The 19,776-nt window shown below is 39.1% G+C and overlaps 2 protein-coding genes across 5 annotated transcripts; one reads left to right on the top strand and one right to left on the bottom strand.

Annotated features, from left to right (window-relative positions):
* The first annotated feature begins 499 nt into the window (after positions 1–499).
* On the top strand, positions 500–5,195 carry LOC145909219 (poly(rC)-binding protein 3-like). 4 transcript variants are annotated; one of them, XR_014403122.1, is made up of 9 exons: positions 502–870; positions 1,045–1,197; positions 1,277–1,405; positions 1,473–1,601; positions 1,783–1,899; positions 2,063–2,263; positions 2,681–2,883; positions 3,152–3,279; positions 4,067–4,203. XR_014403122.1 is itself a non-coding variant. In XM_082996551.1 (8 exons), exons 1-8 carry the CDS (start codon positions 793–795, stop codon positions 4,509–4,511), a joined length of 1,440 nt encoding a protein of 479 aa, XP_082852677.1. In that variant the 5' UTR covers positions 500–792; the 3' UTR covers positions 4,512–5,195. The 4 variants fall into 4 exon arrangements, 3 of the variants coding, with proteins under 3 accessions (XP_082852677.1, XP_082852678.1, XP_082852675.1); XM_082996551.1 differs by lacking the exon at positions 3,152–3,279 and having other exon boundaries at positions 500–870; positions 2,078–2,263; positions 4,067–5,195; XM_082996552.1 differs by having other exon boundaries at positions 501–870; positions 3,152–4,069.
* On the bottom strand, positions 4,561–19,681 carry LOC145909218 (uncharacterized). Its single transcript, XM_082996548.1, has 26 exons — positions 19,256–19,681; positions 18,728–18,807; positions 17,315–17,380; positions 17,060–17,140; positions 16,658–16,769; positions 15,664–15,814; positions 15,163–15,326; positions 14,730–14,857; positions 14,330–14,518; positions 13,823–13,988; positions 12,682–12,743; positions 12,540–12,604; positions 11,729–11,826; positions 11,539–11,639; positions 11,319–11,416; positions 10,907–11,005; positions 10,155–10,250; positions 9,885–10,030; positions 9,613–9,792; positions 9,416–9,502; positions 8,179–8,332; positions 7,708–7,843; positions 6,429–6,503; positions 5,990–6,056; positions 5,733–5,827; positions 4,561–5,246 (listed from the first exon to the last, which is right to left on the bottom strand). The coding sequence occupies exons 1-26, from the start codon at positions 19,305–19,307 to the stop codon at positions 5,226–5,228; spliced, it is 2,769 nt and encodes a 922-aa protein (XP_082852674.1). The 5' UTR covers positions 19,308–19,681; the 3' UTR covers positions 4,561–5,225.
* Positions 19,682–19,776: the final 95 nt, after the last annotated feature.

A 19,776-nucleotide genomic window follows, 5' to 3' on the forward strand; every position in this document is an offset into this window, starting at 1 on the left:
TGTTTTTGAATATGTTTTACAAACACAATAATATGACATAATTTCATAGCGCAGAGGGCGCTATGCATAATTTGTCAGTTTTCGTTGACGTGTTGTTTGCGAGGTTCGCGTGGTTCGCGTGGTTCGCGTGGTTCGCGTATTTTAGAGATGCCCCATAAGGTACACGGGAAAAGTGAATGAGTGGTCACGCTAAACAAAACACCAACTGAGCGTGACGGTCACTAAAGCGCTTCACTTCACAGTTGTCTTGTTATGATTTTTACTGCGGTATTTAAAGGGGTCCACTAAAATCCTATTTTACCTGCGGATAACCACGATAATTTGAGCAACAAAAATGATAGTTATACAGTACTTTGTTATGGTCTTAGGTATTCGTGCACATAAATAATTTTCAACTATAATTAGCTGTTTACATGTACCAACCGTTGTCAAATATCAGCTATCTTCAAAATGTTATTCATTGTGCAATATGCTTACTCTGTATTATTTTAATATGATTGAGGAAATGAACATAAGTTATCTTGCCGAGTTTATACTATTTTTTAATATTTTCATTTTGTGTGTAGCTGTGTTGTAATGGAGTATGAATAAAGGGTTTGACCGTTAAAACATAATTTCCTTTTTTTATGTTACTTGCCTTTGCCTATCAGCATTTTTTTGTGATGTAGCTAATGCATTGTGTATTATTATATGCAATTTTTGTAGCATGCTGAATTATTTAAACCAGTGTAGTATAACCAAGTCATGTAAAAAAAGAGTTTAAAGGAAACGAACAATTGCTAACCAGCTAACATGGCACAAGATGGGGATGTCATTATCACACTTAGGATGTTGATGGTTGGAAAAGAGATTGGTGGAATTATTGGAAAAGTAGGGCATTAGGGTGTGAAATGTTACCTTGAACACTAAAGTTTGAAAATAAAAACAGTTTCCATAGTTATAACTTAAAAATGGATAATGCATAATGCCTTTTTGAATTTGTACGTACAGAATGTTTCAATTATATATATATATGTATATTTATACATATATTACTTTATGAAGGGTGGTACAAACGTGGCCAAATTTCGAGAAGAAAGTGGAGCCAAAATTACAATTTCTACTGCACAAGCATCTCCTGAGAGAATTGTGACTGTTAGTGGCGCCCAATCCCAAATACATAAAGCTGTCCATTTAATAGCTGAAAAATTGCACAAGGTACAAAATTGAAAACATTCAGAAACAATAATTTGATATTATGCGCTTTTGTAATCTAAATAGTCTGTTTGTTTTAAAGGATATAAATTCTGGTTTGTCAAGCGGTGCAACAAACAAAATTCCTGTTACAATCCGTCTAATTGTTCCTGCAAGCCAATGTGGTTCCATCATTGGTAAAGGTGGCAGTAAAATTGAAGAGATCCGTGATGTATGTATTGGCATTCTACTGTGTTATTGTCATGTTTATTGTTCCAATGATTGAAAATATTTTGCAGGCAACTGGCTGCTCAATTCAAGTTCAATCTGAGATGTTGCCTAACTCGTCAGAACGCACTGTGACGCTAAGTGGTGCACCGACAACTATTATTCACTGTATTAATATGCTCTGTGATGTCATGATTCAGGTATGTGCCTATATTTTTTTGTTTTACTTATCCTATACAAAAATAGACCATTGTATGATAGACAACTTAGGATTTTTACATTTAACCTAATTGCTCTGATATATACCAAGTCCTAGGTATATATATAAAGTTGAATGACAATTTTGCAATTCCCAACTTTATCCCTTTTTGCACCTTAAAGTTTCCAGCAAAAACTGCAACTGTTCCATATAAACCTCAAGGGGGAAATACCCCGATTATATTCCATGAGGGCCAAGCTTACATGTTGCAAGGACAATTTGCTGTTCCTAGTCAAGAGGTAATTAACTTTCCTTGTTACATAATGAACATTTTGCTGTATCTGGAAGATCTATTTGGTGGTCTAAAAATTATAATTGTCGTTCATAGTTGACTGTTACTTTGTGCATGTATTTAAAGTGAAACTTACCAATTTTTTACCCACTAATTTGTGCCTCAAACAGCAATCTGTGATTCAGCAAAGTCGACCTCCACGCAGTAGGGAGAGGAATAAACACTTAAGCAACTTCAGTGATTTCGGTCGAGATAGTCCAAGACCATCTGCCTCAACTTCCAGAGACAGTCCATCATCAACATTAGGAACAACTAATTTTCCAGCTAGACTTGTGAATGCCAACACCCAGGAGTTGACAGTTAGCAATGATGTGTGTAGAATTATTTGTTTTTTGTTTGTTTAAAGAAACCGATTTTATTTACTTGCTATAAAGCAGACTTGGGCAAACTATGGCCTAAATAGATCATATGTTACTCACATGCTCGTTAGTTTATAATTACTGGGCCTGGAGTCAAAATGTTTGCCCAACCCTGACTGAAGAGTTTCATTATTTTTATTATTTTACACCATACAAAACTGGATCAACCTAACCAATGCACACTGACATAATGTTAATCATTCATAGTATTTACGGTAATATGTAATCGTGGCAGTCTTAAGCATTTATAAGCATATTAATTTTGTTATCTTAAATCTTTGTAATTTATTTTATTTCACTTTTAAACCACCTACAAACCAGGTGTTGTAACAATAAATGACAGGTTGGCCACGAAGCTTTTTATTAAAGATTATTGGTTGCATCATCGGCAAGGGTGGATCGCGCATCAACGAAATACGAATGCTTTCTGGAGCACAGATCAAAATTAACCAAGTTCACGATGATCATGGATTAGGAGTTAAAAGTGAGGAACCATCTAACATTGATCGGAAAATTGTCATCACTGGATCTCCAGAGGCGATTAGTTTGGCACAATATCTTATAAATTTGAGGTATGTGCCACAGCATTGTTTTATCCCTAATGCGTATAGTTAAAGAGAAATAGTCAAATTACTTTATATATGCTGTTTTTTGTTCTGTTTTAAAATTTTTGTGATAATTAGTTTGATAAAGTGCCGGATGTTGTTGTATATAACTAACAAGGAAGCACTGAAAACCACAGTTACAACATTAACGTGTATAGTCTACCCAATCTCTTCAATTTGTGGCCAATTTTAGCACAAACCTATAACGGCTTCATGCATGTGTGTTAATTAATAGGAAAGCACCATTGCTCACACATTACATTGCTGTTTCTGGTAACTTGACATCGGGGTAAGTTTAAACCCTGGGGAGATTTGAATTGGACAAATACGGACAGAAAAAGATGTGGAAAATTGCTGAAAAAGGTAGTATTGGTTGAATCTCTCCACCAAGCCCCACCCAATCTCCCTATTCTCCCCACACCATATCCAACCTGTTCCAAGATTTGAAGATATATTTTCAAAGTGCAGTTTTGTCTGAATTAAATGAGTGTTATACAGATTATTGGGTCACAAAGAATCCTAGCAACTTTCCTGTCATTATTTGCACACTTGCTCTTTTGCACACAAAAAAACCTTTAACCAACCAAGCTTTCTAACTGGTTTTCTCCTATCTCTTCCCATTGATGATGGTATTCCTTAACCTGCATGAAGAAGCTGTGTATTTTTTACAACCAGCAAGAACCTACAGTTATGGCACAAAGTTTGGTGCAAGCTGTTCACCCAATCCTTTGGAATACCTTCGGAACCCAAGCATTGCATTTGCCACTTTTCAATACCAGGCATTACCAAGACCCAATTACCTATTGCTGAACCGTCACCCCATACCAATGCACTTACAACCTAGTGAATCAAATACATTCATTATGTGTATTTTGTGTTGAACTTTCCTTGTTTAGGTATCACATTGAAAATCAAATAGTATCTGAATTAGCTGGTTATGAATATTTCTGTTAAAAAATACTTCTGCTTCTTATGGTTTGTAGCAAGAAAAATGATAGAAATAAATGAACAGTACATAATTTCAATTATTTTGCAAAAGTGTTTTCATCGGAAAATTATCACCGTGGTGACAAACATTGTGTTCAAGATTTTTTTAGTATTTAAAGTAAAAGTATTTAAAAAAAATTCTAACCCTAATTTTTGTGCACAGCGTACAGGCTTTCGCAAATCCAGAAAAGATGACTTCGGCCCCTGCTAACGCCCAGTTCCAGCCTTACGCCCCGGTGTTTAACACACCTAGCAGGCCTGCATCCGCGTTGCCTGTCTCACAGATCCTCACCAGTGGCGGAATTCCGAGTCTCCTTGGCCAACCGCCGCCATTGGTCGGCTGTGGACCAATAGGAACATCGGGCGGGATTCTCGGTTCAGCCGTTGGAAACTTCGGTGTAGCGTTGCAGTCTGCGCGACGCTCACTGATGGCGAAACACCGCGGACCAACGGGTTCCACGCGCCCCAGCGGCCGTTACAGGTCCGGTAATGGATCCACTAGCAGTGAAGTGGATTTCACGTTGGACGTTGACCTGCCAGCGGGTGATTCTTCACCTAACGGCAAAGATAAGCGCAAACCCAAAAGAGAAAAATTCCAGCCTTACTAAATACTTCAATATGAATGTCCTTCTTGCTAAGATATTGGCAAATATTTCTTGTGGGTGGATTTGCTCATCAAGGTTTGGAATATTGCCAGTGGGCAGACGATGATGTAATTTTTAGCTTAACATGGCGCTTGTACTTCCGGTCACTGTATTTAGTATTTGTTTCAAAATTAATACTGACTTCGTACCTGACAAAATATTCCAGCAACAAATTATTCGCATTCGCCTGCTGAGGCCATGGATAACTGCTTCACATAGGATGTAACTGCAAAATGGCACATACGGTAAAGCATAAACAGACGAACAGGCAAAATTATGAGACAAAATACATGGCTTTTTTATACGGGCAACATAATTTTCCTGGATTGCCAAAACTCGTTGCCGAGAAATCCAAAAAATAACATTTTATCATGTGATGTGAATGGGATAACTGTTGCTGTGTTACTCTGCTTGTTTGTGTTTCAATAGTTCCAAACGTTCGACTAGGCGTTTATTAAATGCATGCTTGCACAAAGCACATGACTGTACAGTTTGAAGCAGCGCCAGCATGATGAATATGCCTTGAATTCAAAGATTTTCTTCTTTAAACTAAGATATTTCAAGATTCGGCAAGGCGAGCGTTTGAACAGGAAGGCTATATATAAACACTGCACAGCAACAAGCAAAGGTGTCAAAGAATTGGGTCTTCAGCAATCTTGGCGGCATTGGGAGGCACTTTCAGGCGCTAACCCCAGAGTCCTATAACGCAAAAAAGGTCTCAACAAAATACTGGTTACATTCACTTAGTTGGTGAACGAAATTACTCCACAGAGCAGTGTTTCCCAACCGGTGGTACGCAAGCACCTTTTCGTTATTTTCGGTTAAAAAATCGTAAGTGATCCCAATATTTTTGTTACTTCATTCCCTAGGTTACTTTGCAACACTCAACTAGGTGGTACGCGTTGAAATTGTTTCACCTTCAAGTGGTACGCAACCACAAAAAAGTTGGGAATCACTACAGTAGAGGATAAGCTATCATTAGCCGTATAGTCTACATGTCAGAAAAAGTTTCACATTTTCGTTAGCACAACGATCAGACGTGATTGTCGAGCTATTTAATTAAAATTAAGCCACGTTGGATGTTTCCAAAACGGCAAACTTGTAAGTTAGTAGCCAGTATAATAGGGGAAATGACTACACTACTGCATTGATCACAGTTATTTGCTACTGTTTATTAAAGTTTACTGCGGAACTGAGACGCTGATTCAAGCATATCTCTAATGCGTTTTCCATCGTTGTGTAGCCTCTGCTGTCAGTGGTTTCACAGAATACGACGTCTTCTATAAATATAGATTTAGTGTCCTTTTGCATGTGTAGCCTAATTTTATCTAACAGTAGCCTACGTTTAGTTTTAAAATTTATTTTCTTCATGGATGGTGAAAATGAATCGGCAAATTCCAACGATAATTTTAACGTGAAAAAAACATAAAAAAATTATATGCCTTGTTTGTTGAGTGTTGTCGCATTGATCGCACGTTCATTGACGTCTATCCCCCCATCAGAATCCACCTGTTGAAAGACAAAAATGCCTTAATGTTCTTAGCCCACCGCGGGCCTTTACCACCATTCCAGATCGCAAAATAAACGTGAATTTTTTATAATTTTGGAGGCTATCAATGACGCCAGGATGATGATCTTATCGTATTAAACGTGAAACGTCTAACGTAGTGTGCCATACAATTGACAACCATATATGATGAAAATACATTTCAAAACTAGGTTCGGTATATGGCACTCCTGCGTGTTTATGCAAGTTGTATAAATTAAATCTGCTTGTGAATTAATTGTGCTAACTGATGTGTTCTACAACGTAGTGTATATATGCATGTTATTATTTCACTAACGCTTGGCAAAAATATATATTAGACTTTCTTTACGCACGTCAGTGTCTTTCAGTAAGGATTCTTGTGCGTTCCAAATCATCGGCTTCGTCTCTGTTGATTCCACATTATCATTCTATCAAAAAATACCCCACAAACGGTTATTGGTATAGGCTTTTATACTAATTGTAGGGTTCATTTCAAACATTATGGGCCCAATTAATTAGTTTGTTAGTAAAAGCACCTACCGGGATTCTTTCGGTGATTCCCCCCCCCCCCCCACCCCAATTACTGATGTTTGAGATAAAAAGTTTAATTGCAATAATCAACAACAATCAATATGCTGGCGTTTGAAAATAACTTAAATTGCGTGTATAGTATTAAGCATAGTTGAACAGTGCAACATTGCGCAACAAATTTCACGCGAGGTCATGAAATTGCTCCCACACAAACACACACAAAGTAATCAACAAAAGCAGGCCGATTGCCAACGCAAGAGCGCCACTTAACAGCGCTCCTAATTTATTTCAATCTCCATGCACAAATTTAATGGTTTCAAACTGAACATATAGCCAAGACAGTTTGTCGTATAGGGTTGACATACTTGAATTTCAACAGGAGATTACTTTCAGTCGTTTTTTGACGTCACTTGCCGTAGTTGCGAACCCAGGACCCCTAGGAAAGACTCAAGCAGCAATACATGACCAAAAAAGGCAATCGCCAAGACACCCGCAAGAATTTAGAACCCAAAACACGTAAGTTTTCGACAAGCTCTGTGGTAAAACACGCCCCTGGCCTGGTTTCGTTTTTCAGCATGTCGCTGCAAACTTTGTGTGTGTGTGTGTCATAGGTGGTACCGAGCGCAATACACAAACTTGAAATTTGTATCCGGAGGTTGATCTACAAATCCGCAAATCTTCATATGTCTCATTTTTCATATCAAGAACAGTTGTAGTTTCATTGTCATCAAGGATAATCTTTGTCATTAAAATTTTTAAATTTCTGATTAAAAATCTAATTTACCAAAACGCCAAATTGGCGAATGGATTGCATAATGAGCAACAAAAAAGAACGCCTTGATTGATATTTTCACCGCTCTCATATTTATTAAGGACCTGGGTGGGCAAATACAAAGATACAAAAACATAATTGCCATTGTCCCGGAGGCTGGTGTATGAAGAACAGTACAAATCGTTTGTGTTTTCCTTCTGTATAACCACAAAATTTACGAAAGGTTTTTCCACTACGCGATAAATAATTGTTAATATGTTAGTGCTGCGTCAGTATTTTATGTAGGCCAGTACTGCACAATAAACTCACATTTTGGAAACGTTTCTTACCGATAATGAAGCGAATGCGGGCTGCGGGATGGCCGGACACAGATTTTTCTGTATTTTGCGTCGTTTCGCTATCACTATGGAAAGGATTATCACCAGGGCGATGGCACCAGTTGTCAAGGCAACCACCGATGCAGCACTGAAGTCAAAATCAGAAGTATTGATATTTTGTGCGTTCCTTTTACGTTCAACTGAATGATCAAAATGCGAGAGCTGAGATCGCCAAATATAAAGCGCTGTGCTGATGGGGCCATCCTGTCTTGCTACGCGAAAACATGGTAATTTGTTGAGCGTTGCCAATGTTTTGCATTGACCCGTTAGATCGTAAAAGTGTTGCTCTTGCAAAGGTCGATTTTTAAAGTAAAACTTCTTATCTCGGTTATGAGGTTTCACACTAATAAGTTACAATCTGCAAAGAAGTTCTGTAGCGCGCTGAATAGTTTACAGAATAAAATAAAACGGGGCTTGTTTTACCTCAGTTCTTCTCTCCACCAAATTTGTTCAACTTTATTGCATGATCCTTCGCCATTCTGATTCCACATAGAAACACGCACGTAATAATTTTGACCTGCTTGGAGCCCAGGAATTTCATACTTGTGCATGAAACCAGCTGCTGTTGCTTTGAGGTCTGTGGAAATATTGGACTGCTATCAAACCCAACAAATCGGCTGCAATTTTTTGGGTTGCTTCAATGACTTTAATAATATGACTAGCATAGGTGTCTTTGGTGACTTGCAATTGCCATTAAAAATGTAAATTGTGCTGAATTTTACAGTTTACAACGAGGCAAATGGTGAAACTTACAGCCACAAACCACAGAGTCACAAACATGATTTGTATGGTCTCGGTACAGGATAGATTTTGTCTAACAATTTATAAACCTTGCGGTATATGGTCGATGTTTTGATATTAAACTTTATTTGGTTTGTTGAAGTTATTTGTAACAATAGATCAAGTCTATCTCATTTTTCGCACCCTGTGTATTGTGTTTTAAAATGCGATTTGAAGTTTTTCTCCGTATAATTTCAGGCACCTTGTCTTACATTTATTCTTAATTTGCAGGTACTCATGCTGTGCAACATAAGAATACGACCAGAGACAGAAAAAAATCGCGATGACCTTTTTAATGGAGATCGCATGGCATAGTCGGTGGAACCCAGCCTTAACGATACGATCCCTTATTTTTAAAGAAAACAATGATGCTCGCGAGCCCACATTTGCTACTCATGGTCACCTCTTTATCGTGGGTCTTAAATATAACATTATGTCTAGGACCACTTTGCTTCTCTGTGATGGCGAAACATTTTCGGCGGGAAATGCCCCATTTTCACGCTTCAATGTCCAATAACCACAGGAATTCGATGCGCCCCTTTTCCTCCCAATCTGGTTCGAGCATATTTTTGCTGCCGTTCTTGTGTAACAGCAACGCAAAGGCAATCACAATGCTCCGGCACAAACAAAAAAATGCATTTTTAAGGAGCTTGAATCGTCCTCTATGGTGATGTCCTGTTTCACCGACACCGTTGCTTTGTTTTGAAAAAAACGTAGCTAGCCATCCAATAAAAACCAGTGATATTGCTGCAAACAGATCGACATAAAAGCCTGACTTCTATACAAACGAACCGTCGATACTGTTAAAATTAATTCAATCCAATCATGCACAAACTGCCGGCGAAGTGATTATTAATTTTACCATTTCATAACTTTTTACCTTCCTCTGTTATCTTCCAATTGGATTGAGATTGACCATCAGATTTTTGCAACACTTGTTTCACCATCAAAGGATGTGGACACGAGACTAAAAGTAAATTTGGGTCGGTACATTTATCATTGATTTTCAATTCGGCACAAACAAGTTATTTTGCATCTGGAACGCTGGATTTCCTGCCAAAGGCTAGTATGACGTACTTTGACATGCCACATTGTTCGATACCAAATTAGGTGCGTGGCAAAATTTTTCGTCCGATATGTAGATGTTGTATCCTTCCAGTGAACCAACCCAACTTCCCAATTCGGGGTTACTCCAGGTCACTTCAAGCTCATCACCAGTTTTGTGGTCGAGGCTCACGTGAGGTTCATTCTCAGGGGCTAAACGGAATAGGATACAATCGCATGTTTGTCTGAGTTTGACAAATTCTTGAAAGTCCTAGAGTGGTCGAAGCGGATAAGGAGAATAATACCTGCGGTTTTAAAGAAGAACGCTGACTTCAGCTCGCTCGCTGGGCCAACACCAATGTCGTCGGTTTTGAAGGCCACGGCGAATCTGTAAGCCTTAAATGGTCTAAAATTGAAGTTGACGAAGGCTTCAAATTCCTGGTTTAATTGCCTGCAAAAGAGAATGTCTTGTATATCGCCCAAAGTGGCCTGAAACGGCGTAAACCAACATAAAACACAACCACGGCATGTTGTCAAAACAAAACGAACTCAGTTGTGTGTTTCTCAGTAATTACCTTTTAACTGGAACCGTCACCGACTGCAGCTGCCACAGCGTTTCTTTTTGCTGCCGCTTGCTCGCGACTTTGTGGGTTGAAGGTTGTGGCGTTATTCTGAGTAAAATATCCAATTAATATTCTCTCAACGAGATAATTCATATGTTGTTATCGGAGACCCTAAAGACATCTCGTTATTCTTAAACGCGGTTGGCTGTAAAAACGTTTGGAATAACGCCTTGAACAAAAAAAAGACCGACCCAGGCATGACAAGAGTTAGTCAGATCAACTTGTGACTTGTGACTATAACTTACCGCCTCAAATCGGGTCGACCGACGCAACCCCTTACCTCTTGGCGTCACAATTTCCTCGTACGTTTTTACGGCGAACAAAAACTCTGCGACTACACATTAACAGATGCGGGAGTAGCAACACGTGTTATGTTGCAGTCAATGTTAACCGCAGCCAGTGATAAGGTAGGCGTATCGCGCCGCAGGAGGTAACCCGAAGTCCCAGAGCTTTGTGTTCTCACGTTACAGTAAGGTGGGCGTATCGCGTTTTCCCAACTGCACTAGAAGTTTGCTGTGTATAACACTTGGACCTCGCTACTTTGCTACGTATTGGTTTACCTAGATTTGCATTTCCTAAACTGTTGCTAAAGCAGATGAGCTCCGGTCTATTCCATATACTACTAACAATCGTTCCAATGTTCAAAATTTGAAGGATCATGTTCCGAAAATACATAGTGACCTTTAGGTGGTCAACCAGCTTACCTGCCAATATCAAGCAACGCTATGTGGGGCTGACCACGAGCTTTCGTCGGGTCCACGGTGATAAGAACACTTTCACGAGGTTTTGATTGGTCCGAATTGCTAAAAAAAGTTCCATTTTACCACTATGAGCAAACAGTAAAGCATTTTACTGTTTTTCAGTGACAAAGTGTTGCCATCGACTGATACGTCTAATGCAGTGTTTTCCAAACTAGGTTTTGTGGAACCCTTTTATCAGAAAATATTAAGGGAACGGTTTCCATGAGTTACTACCTGGTTGGTATTATTAAAAAAAACTGCTCAACATGCTCGTATTTGGAGGTTCCAACCTAAATAACCTTGAAGGGTTCCACGGACGTGAACGTTTGGGAAACACTGGCTTACTGAACGTATGATGTTGGGAAACTATTCATACCTGGTTTGATTAATGTTTGTTTTTTGCACCAAAGACCGGATGTCGTATTCTTTACCGCCCAGAGGCCAGAAAAAAACGTTCAGATTTCCAGTTTCAAGCTGAACATTTGTGTTATGTTTTTAAAAAAAAAACTATTTATGGTGATTTTCAGTCGGTCCATATTAATTGTACATTTAAACTTCAGGCAAATTTACCCTTAATACTGTTCAACAGCACATACCGTATTATAATCCATACATTTCGGACACCTAATTTGGAAACGAATTTTGGCTCTGCTTGAATTCATGACCACGAGGGAGGCGTTTTCCACTGCATATCGGTCTGAAACAACAAGGAAATGCCTTTTTTATTAGTTTTTATTAGTGTGTAAAAACCGATTAGGAAATAGTTTTTTTGAAAGGGTCGTATACCGGTTAACTTGATTTCATTCGCTTCAGAATCTCCTACGTCGTTTCTACTGCTCACCGAAACTCTGCAGTTGGCCAATGTCAGCGCTTGCGATTCTTGGCTGTCAAACAAGCAAACTGTGGTTAAGAAATATATAGTAAATCGGCGTATACGCCCTGTGTATTCTTGCACATATGCTTAAGCGGGTCGCGATCTCATGATTGGGATGTAAAACTAACAACGAAAGTTCGTCAGCTTTTAGTTGATGGGTTAAATGAATACAGTTGACATATGTAACATAAAAAGCTTGAAACTAGCTTGCTTTTTTGCACAAATATTGTTTCTAGCCAGAGATATTGCATTGACCCGGATCAAAATATAAACACGCTGTATTTTTATGCCAAAATTGGATATATTGCTGAACTTTGTCAATGTTATGAAACTATTAGAAGTTTCCGATTGAAGTCAGCTAATATATTAGCTATATCGAAAAATCAATTTCGCTCTGGACGGACATCCTTAGTGCCAACTAGAGGGCTAGATTCTGAATCAATTAAGGAACCAGTCTTACTAAACTTCGTTGTTTTGTTGGAGTTTGAGTTATTCTTCTGTCAGGTCGATGACCCTTATTTTGTAGGATGGTTTACGTGCAACTGTTTTGAGTAACACTACTCAGTCTAAATCCGTCTTGCAGCGCGTGCGACGGTGCGTATTATGCTGACTACACAGGTTACTAGGCTACTTAACCATGAACATTTTGCGGTTGGCTGAAACAAGGGATAAACTTTCGGTCGGTCTAATAACGTCGAGTCAGCAAAGCTCCCTGGAACTTACCCATTGCAAGACGTGTTTACGGCGAACGCATCGACTGTTATGCGTTTGTGGCTGTACCGTGGTATCTGTTGAACAGAAAAACGGACAACTGTGATGGCAAATATGGATTCACTTTACAGTTTTATACGGAAAAAATACCCACCTCGCTGCAAGCTATCACGGCTAATTCAAATGCTGATTTTTGTTCCGTCTGTTCACGCAGTTCTACAGGCAAATAATGTAATGTTTTTATAATAATGTAACGGGATATGTGTATGGCGGATTTTATTGAATATTGCAAAGGTACAAGTTACATTCGCCCTACGAGGCATATTTAAGTGATCACTTCACTAAATCCTTTACATACAAAAATCGCCGAACACGGGTCTGGGCGCTGGGGCGGAAATCGTTTTTCTAACGATCGGTTTGCAACTGTAACATACGTCACAGAAACCAGTGCTTGAATTGCGTAATGTTTTGCGTGCAGCTTTGCACAAGTATTGCATAATCCCACAATGTGACCCAAATGATTTAGCCATCGAATATTCTCGAGTAAAGTGATTCATTCAACATCCTGTTTACCACATAAAATGTTCTCCTATGCTTATGTCACATCACACCTATGTTCTTGTATTATATTACTTCAAGCGCCTCATGATATCACGTGACATTATTGACCAATCAGCTCTCATGATGGAGAGCGCAAAAGAGCCCAGTTTTTACCCGTAAAATTTAGTCAAGTCAAGTCTAGTCTTCGCCATTCTATTTGCTGTCATCCTATCAACGTTGTATTGAAAGCTGTAATGTACCGTCGTAATGAAGAAGATAACAGAAATAAATACAATTATTCGGGAAGAGATCTTGGTTCTGGGTGCTTTATAGAACGGGGCAGAAGCAGGTTTACCCATCAAAGAGACTCAATAACCGCTCAGGCCATCGAGACACTGTTAAATATCTCAGAAACACTTCGAGTTATTTACACAACATAACCTTTTTATTTGTCGTTATAGTATAGAGTCTATACTATAGACGGTGCCATTATTCGTAAAAGGTAGCAAATTAATTGCCAAGAGATAAGATGAAAAAAAAATGTTGTGATGGCCTGGTGGGTTGCTGCTTATAATCTCCATGGGATGCCAGCATTAATTATAATTTGCATTGTTTATTAGAACAAAACACCCTTTGCGGTAGAGATTGTGCACTCATAACGTTCTAGGCAAAAGAAGTTTTGTGGCAACATACAGTACTTTCTGATTAAACCCAACGCATTGTCTTAGCTTTCTTGGCCTTAACTCAAGCAATACCGTTTTTAATCCACATAACAGCCACGCTTGGACTCGACGGTGCAGTGGCGGGCGTATGAACAACCTTGGGCAATGTGAAACTGCTCCACAAGTTGTTATTACCATTGAGATCGATTATACGTCCTCGTATAGCCACTGTAGTGTTTCCTGCGACGGGTATGCGTGCCTGTATAAAAAAAAGCAGAAAGTCCGAAAGTGCTCGTTCCAGTCGACACTAAATACCTGAGGTTGGGCCGAAAAACCCCGACTTTTCTTGATTTTTCATGTCAAACGCAATAATTTATGTTGCGAGGGCTCGTTTTGCCAAAGTTGTTAACAAAGCCGAAATATTGATAAAGGAATACATAAAACAAACTCAGATACTTTTTCAACAAGAACTGACGATGTTAACTTGTTGGCAAATCGAACCCTCGCAAAATAAATAATTACGTTGACATGGAAGTATCAAGAAATGAAACAAACGACTTAGTAAATTTGACCCGGTAGAAGAAGTATGTTGCTCTGTACCTCTTTGTCACAAGCGTAGTCGGTCTTAACAATCGCGCCTTTCCAAAACTTGTAGTTTTCCTGTTGGCGACGATGGTCTTCTGCAATTTGACCACGCGATTTCCATTCCTCCCAGAAGTGATAAACGCCATGCTCTTGCAACTGCATGCGCGTCATGAACACGGGTTGATCCGTGTATTGTATCTGCAACTATCCAATGTCCTGTTTTGTACATGGTCAGTGCCGTCTTTTACTTAAAATTTTAGAAAATTTTGGCGCTGATCGTCAATCACTTTATGTTATTTTGGATACCTATCAAGACAGCACAGATCCGCCGGTAGCACCCAGCAAACAGTTGTCTGGATTACATTTTTTTCCTTTTGATTTTTTGATTACATTAAACTACTATTTGATAACCTACTGCGTATTGGTAGAAACTGCATGTGAAAGTCTCGATGCTTCCCAGATCAACGATAATATAAGCTGTTCTTTTGTTACTTCCCTTCTCATCAACGCGAACGTTGAATATGTTTAAAGGATTGGCCATAACTGAAATACATCACCATAAGATTGGTTCTGAATAATTTTGCATGGCTTATTCTGCTTCTATTGTAAAACTGTTGCTGGCAGGCATATCACAATTTAAAATAGACCGATTGATCCTCTGGCATAAAATTGACGTACTGTATTCTCGACGTTTTGTTTGTCACACGGCCAGGCTTCAAATCCTGATGAAGTTCGAAACCTGGCCGTGTGGCAGACGAAACGTCGAGAATACAGTATGTTATTTTTATGCCAGAAGATCGGTCTTTTTTAAATCGTTCTACTTCTGTATATTTGTTTGCAGTACTCACGTCGAATGGGAGATTCGATAGAAGTTGATTCCCGGCCAAGTTCATTCCACGCTTCGACCGTCACGGTCACCACGCTAAAGATAAAGCTGTAATGCGCTGGAAAGTCACAGAAGTTCCTATCTCGTTCTACTGTGCAGAACAACACATCTTTCCCGCCTCCATGTCTGTTGACAAGACCTTCAGGTATGTAAATATGTCCCTTTATCTAACACAGAAACAGAAAAAAAAATATCCACACAACGGAAATATTTAACCGCAACGAACAAAACAAACAGTAAAGCCCATGCAACGTTTCAATGGTTTGAAAAATGAATTTGTTAGCAGTTACACGGCTTTACTGGCGGTTTTTAACAAAATCTGCCATGCAATACCTACAGCACTTGAGCTGACATCTTATGGCCTCAATGGACGGCGTTTTAACAATATATTATACAGTGTCCACAATAATACTTTCCCACAAACCGGACAGTGATTCCAATATATGTTATTTAGTCCACTTACGTCTCTGTGATTCGAACTGTGAGATTGTATCTGGTGTCGTATGCGTTCAGATCATCACCTATTTCTCTTCGCTGCGATTTATCCCACCTACAGCTAATTCTCTGCGCCCCGTTCAACAAGCAAGCTAGATTAGTCGGTTTCTTAGGTGGAACTGTGTGAACAAAAGTTGGCAAAGCGTCACTTATATTTAAATGGTAAATATCTTGTGGTGTTTCGGATTAAATTTATATTGAAAGAAACACAGTTTGTCCTCCATATGATTCATCTGGTGGTAATTGTCACACTCTGCTGTAAACAAACGAATTTTTGCCATATGCCACTGTTTTGTCAGTCGTACCAATGCCATACAACCACATAACCAAGTCCAGGACGAACATTGGAGAGCATCTATACAAGGTGTTGGTAAACTATTCGGCTTACAGGCCTGAAATTTAAAGCAAATGTCCGTTGTTTGAACCAATCTATTAACAATAAGGTTCACTGACATCGCAGCTAAGGCATTCCGGATAAAGTGACTTAGCCACTCAAGTTTCCGCGGTGAGGTCTGGGTTAACTATAGGCCTTATGCACCACCGACTTAGCTACAGGAGCTCAGCGGTTTTGCGGGGTATTTTGTGGTCAAGGTACACTGGTGCGCAAGCGCACAACATGCCAGGTGACTTTCACATATATGTATCTCCACCACCGTAAACAGACAACGCAGAAGTGTTTCTTATTAGCGCATGGCAAGGCAGGATCGCCCAACTGCGCATGCCCTTTATACTTGGGAATCTTAGCTCGAGAACATGGCATGTGACAGTTGTACTTCTGCGTTATTACATTAACTAACGTTCAAGTACAGTCAAATAAATTGAAACTTCAATTTTACCATTTTGCTTGTACGGCACCAATTTATATGAACCTGTGGCAGGCGAGATTAACACACAACGCACCGCATTTGCCCCGTCGGTCCGGGGTGATCTATAGGTTTTCGCTCACAAAACCAACACTTCACCTGCAACATGCACATCCCCGCCATCGTAATGTCCTGCTTCATTTAAGCAATGTAAAGGCACAACAAACAAGGTCTCCGGAAGTTCATGAAATTCGTCGTCGGGAAATGATTTCTGAAGAAGATTTCATTTCAAATCCATGCTTTGTATTTTTAAGTTTGTGCTGAAGGTTTTAGGCTGTATCTCGGACTGGTTCGCTGATACTACACGCCTGCGGAAACTTTTGAAACTCTTTACAGAACTTAAATGATTTGTAATGTTCTTATTTTATCACAAAAATATATTTTATTACAATCTAATCTTTTAAGTCATTTGTTTCAATTGTTAGAAGTTTCGTATTTTTTCCGAAATCTTATAATTACAAGTCACTGCTTGCCTTGAACTTAACTTACATAAAGCCTTACCTCAGTCCAATTCCGGTACTGCGTTTTACAATGAAGTGACTTGACCTTGAAATCGGGTAAAGCTTCAACAAAACAAGTGACCTGTAAATGGGAAAGAAAACTAAAAATTACTCGTCAGGTCCTCGTGGGGCGTTACCCGGAACGCAAGGACCTCAGTTTACAACACATCGGAAGAAGAATTAAGGGGTCCTCGAGCCCACAGGTTGGGAACCACGAGTCTACGTAAATGGATATAACTAAATAGTTATTACGTACCCACTGTGCACTCCCATTTCTGCCGCTGCTGGAAAAAGTTAGTCCTCCAATGTTCCAGTCGACTCCCTGGTAAAGTGATGCGGTTTATTTGTGTAAGAGACAACGGCATTGCCACGCTATAATGTATGTAAGGCATGTATGGCATTGTTGGTGGCGTGCAGCGTGGCACATGAAATTGTTGATCTTAATATCCTCGAAAAGGGATACTTTCTTTGGATTTATTAATCGTGTTTCCTTATGTTAAGCAAATGCTTTTATAGGAGCAAGTCCAAAGAGAAAGTTTACGGCCTGTGTCAGACTTGTGCAAGACTAGGGGTCCTTAAATAGCAAATAAAGTCAATTAGTGATACTGACGATTCGAATTGTAGTCGAAATATATCAGAAACAAACAAAAAAAACAAATGACTTGGGTTTTCTTTACATAACTTGTTAAAAAATCTCATACCAAGTCTTTGTTGCCCATAAAAGACTATCGGTAGATTCCTATCCACTTTTAATGAGTTCTATCGAGGCCAATGTATATTATTATTTTACTTTACAACTGAGGATTTACTATCGCAAAGGTTTGGGGTGCATCCCTATTGTGTGGTCATCAAAACAATTCTTCGGAAGGTGAATTTCTCTCTTAAGGTTCCTACATAGGATCGGTTTAAACGGGAAACCGACTTGCAAGCAGACGCGAAATACTTAAAACTACGCCGTGTTTTTGCCCAAAACAGAATAACAAGACCGCCTATGAAGAGGGGATAATACACCCAAGTAGCCGTGCTTTGTATGACCTTAGAGGGGATCATACACCCGTCTTCGTTCAGACTAGAAGCTTCGGAACATGTTGGGTCATGAAGGGATGTTTACTACGGCGTCAGTGTTTAACGAACCGAGCGCGGGGCTGAACTTTTGCGCCCAAAAACGACATGGCGGAAACCACATATCCCTCCGTACTAAACCAATTTTATGTCAAACAAATTGCAAATAGTCAAGTGATCTGCACTCGCTTTTTGTTTATTTTGTGCACTTAAATGGGGTATATCTAAATTGCCAAAAAAGGGTAGAATCAGTGAACTGATGTTTGATGACACGCACTAAATTGCAAAGAAAGTAAATTTTTGATTGGGATCATGTATGCCGTTTTATGGCCTGAATTCAAAAAAGTGGGTAAAGTATACATGCATATTTTTTAATGATTAAATTGGTAATTAATTTGTATTCATAGGCTTTTCTCTTTGAAAATCCAAGTTGCCGATTGCATAACCTTTGCAGTTTTGTCAACAATGTTGTAGTTAAACTAGAGCACCAGCATTCACTTTTTGTGTCTTATCCCGATTTTATGGGGTCCAACTCGATGTTACAATTTTCTTCTATTCTCACGGTGTAGTTCTAGTTCTTATAAGTTAGTTTTGACATAAAACTCACCGACTTCCCAGCTGTGGTGCAAGTAAAAGTGAACTGTTGTCCGGGTTTAACAACTGCATGTAATGGTACCTGGCCGGCGCCTGTAGAAACAAAGCAAAAGCTTGTGTATGGCAATATGGCATTGTTCTTACTGGTGATTGGGATAAGCACAACTTGCATTAGAATAATATCTAGCATGCAAGTAAACTAAACAACAAAAACAATTTATTACTACAAGAGGCTCTTCTGGCAAAAATATTTCTACTTTATACAACTGTTATTGACAACTGATAAGTAAGTATCAACCTTTCGGTTACTATGCAGCAGCCTTCATTAGGGTGATAAACGTGCAAAAAAGTTTTATTTATTAAAAAAATCTTCTTTTTTGTTGTTGTTCAAAAAACGCTCCGTTATTAACGAATCGTTGTGCTATTGTGTTGGGTCAACAAATCGTCGTATTAGCTCGTTGTGCTGCATATATAAACGCGACCATGGGGCAAATTCAGCACAGCTTATTTAAAAAAAAAACACACAAAACATAAACCTCACCCGTCCATCCAGCGAGGAAAACCGCAAACAACGCAAATGGCAACAACGACATTGCAATGATATTTTCTTCACCGAACACAAAGAACTTTGCTTGTGCTGCAGAAGAATTTCAGAAGCAGAACCAAAATCTGAGGATCCTACGCTATAGGTCGTAAACTTATAGCCTCCACCAAACGTGTCTTTGTAGCTCTTTTTGTAAACGTCCTTTTTTCCTGCCGTATAAGAACGCTGCATCTCCCTCCCAACGAACAATCCGCCTTGCCTCACTCCCTCGAGCGAAATGTTCACTGGTAAGAAGTGTTCTTTACTCCTGCTGATTTTCGACTTAAACGCAGGCCATTTATTCACGGAAATCCTTTACAAACTTTAACACATTTTCCAAGGTTTCCTGTGGCACTTAATAGCAGTAACTTAAACAATTCTTACTAATCTGTCAGGTTACAACATTAAAGAGATACAACGGTCCATTAAAAATTTATAATTGTAATTTTTCTTTTTTGGTCCCTTTACTTATTTTTGTG

This window comes from Ascidia mentula, chromosome 7 (genome assembly GCF_947561715.1).
Source record: "Ascidia mentula chromosome 7, kaAscMent1.1, whole genome shotgun sequence".
NCBI classification, from domain to species: domain Eukaryota; kingdom Metazoa; phylum Chordata; class Ascidiacea; order Phlebobranchia; family Ascidiidae; genus Ascidia; species Ascidia mentula.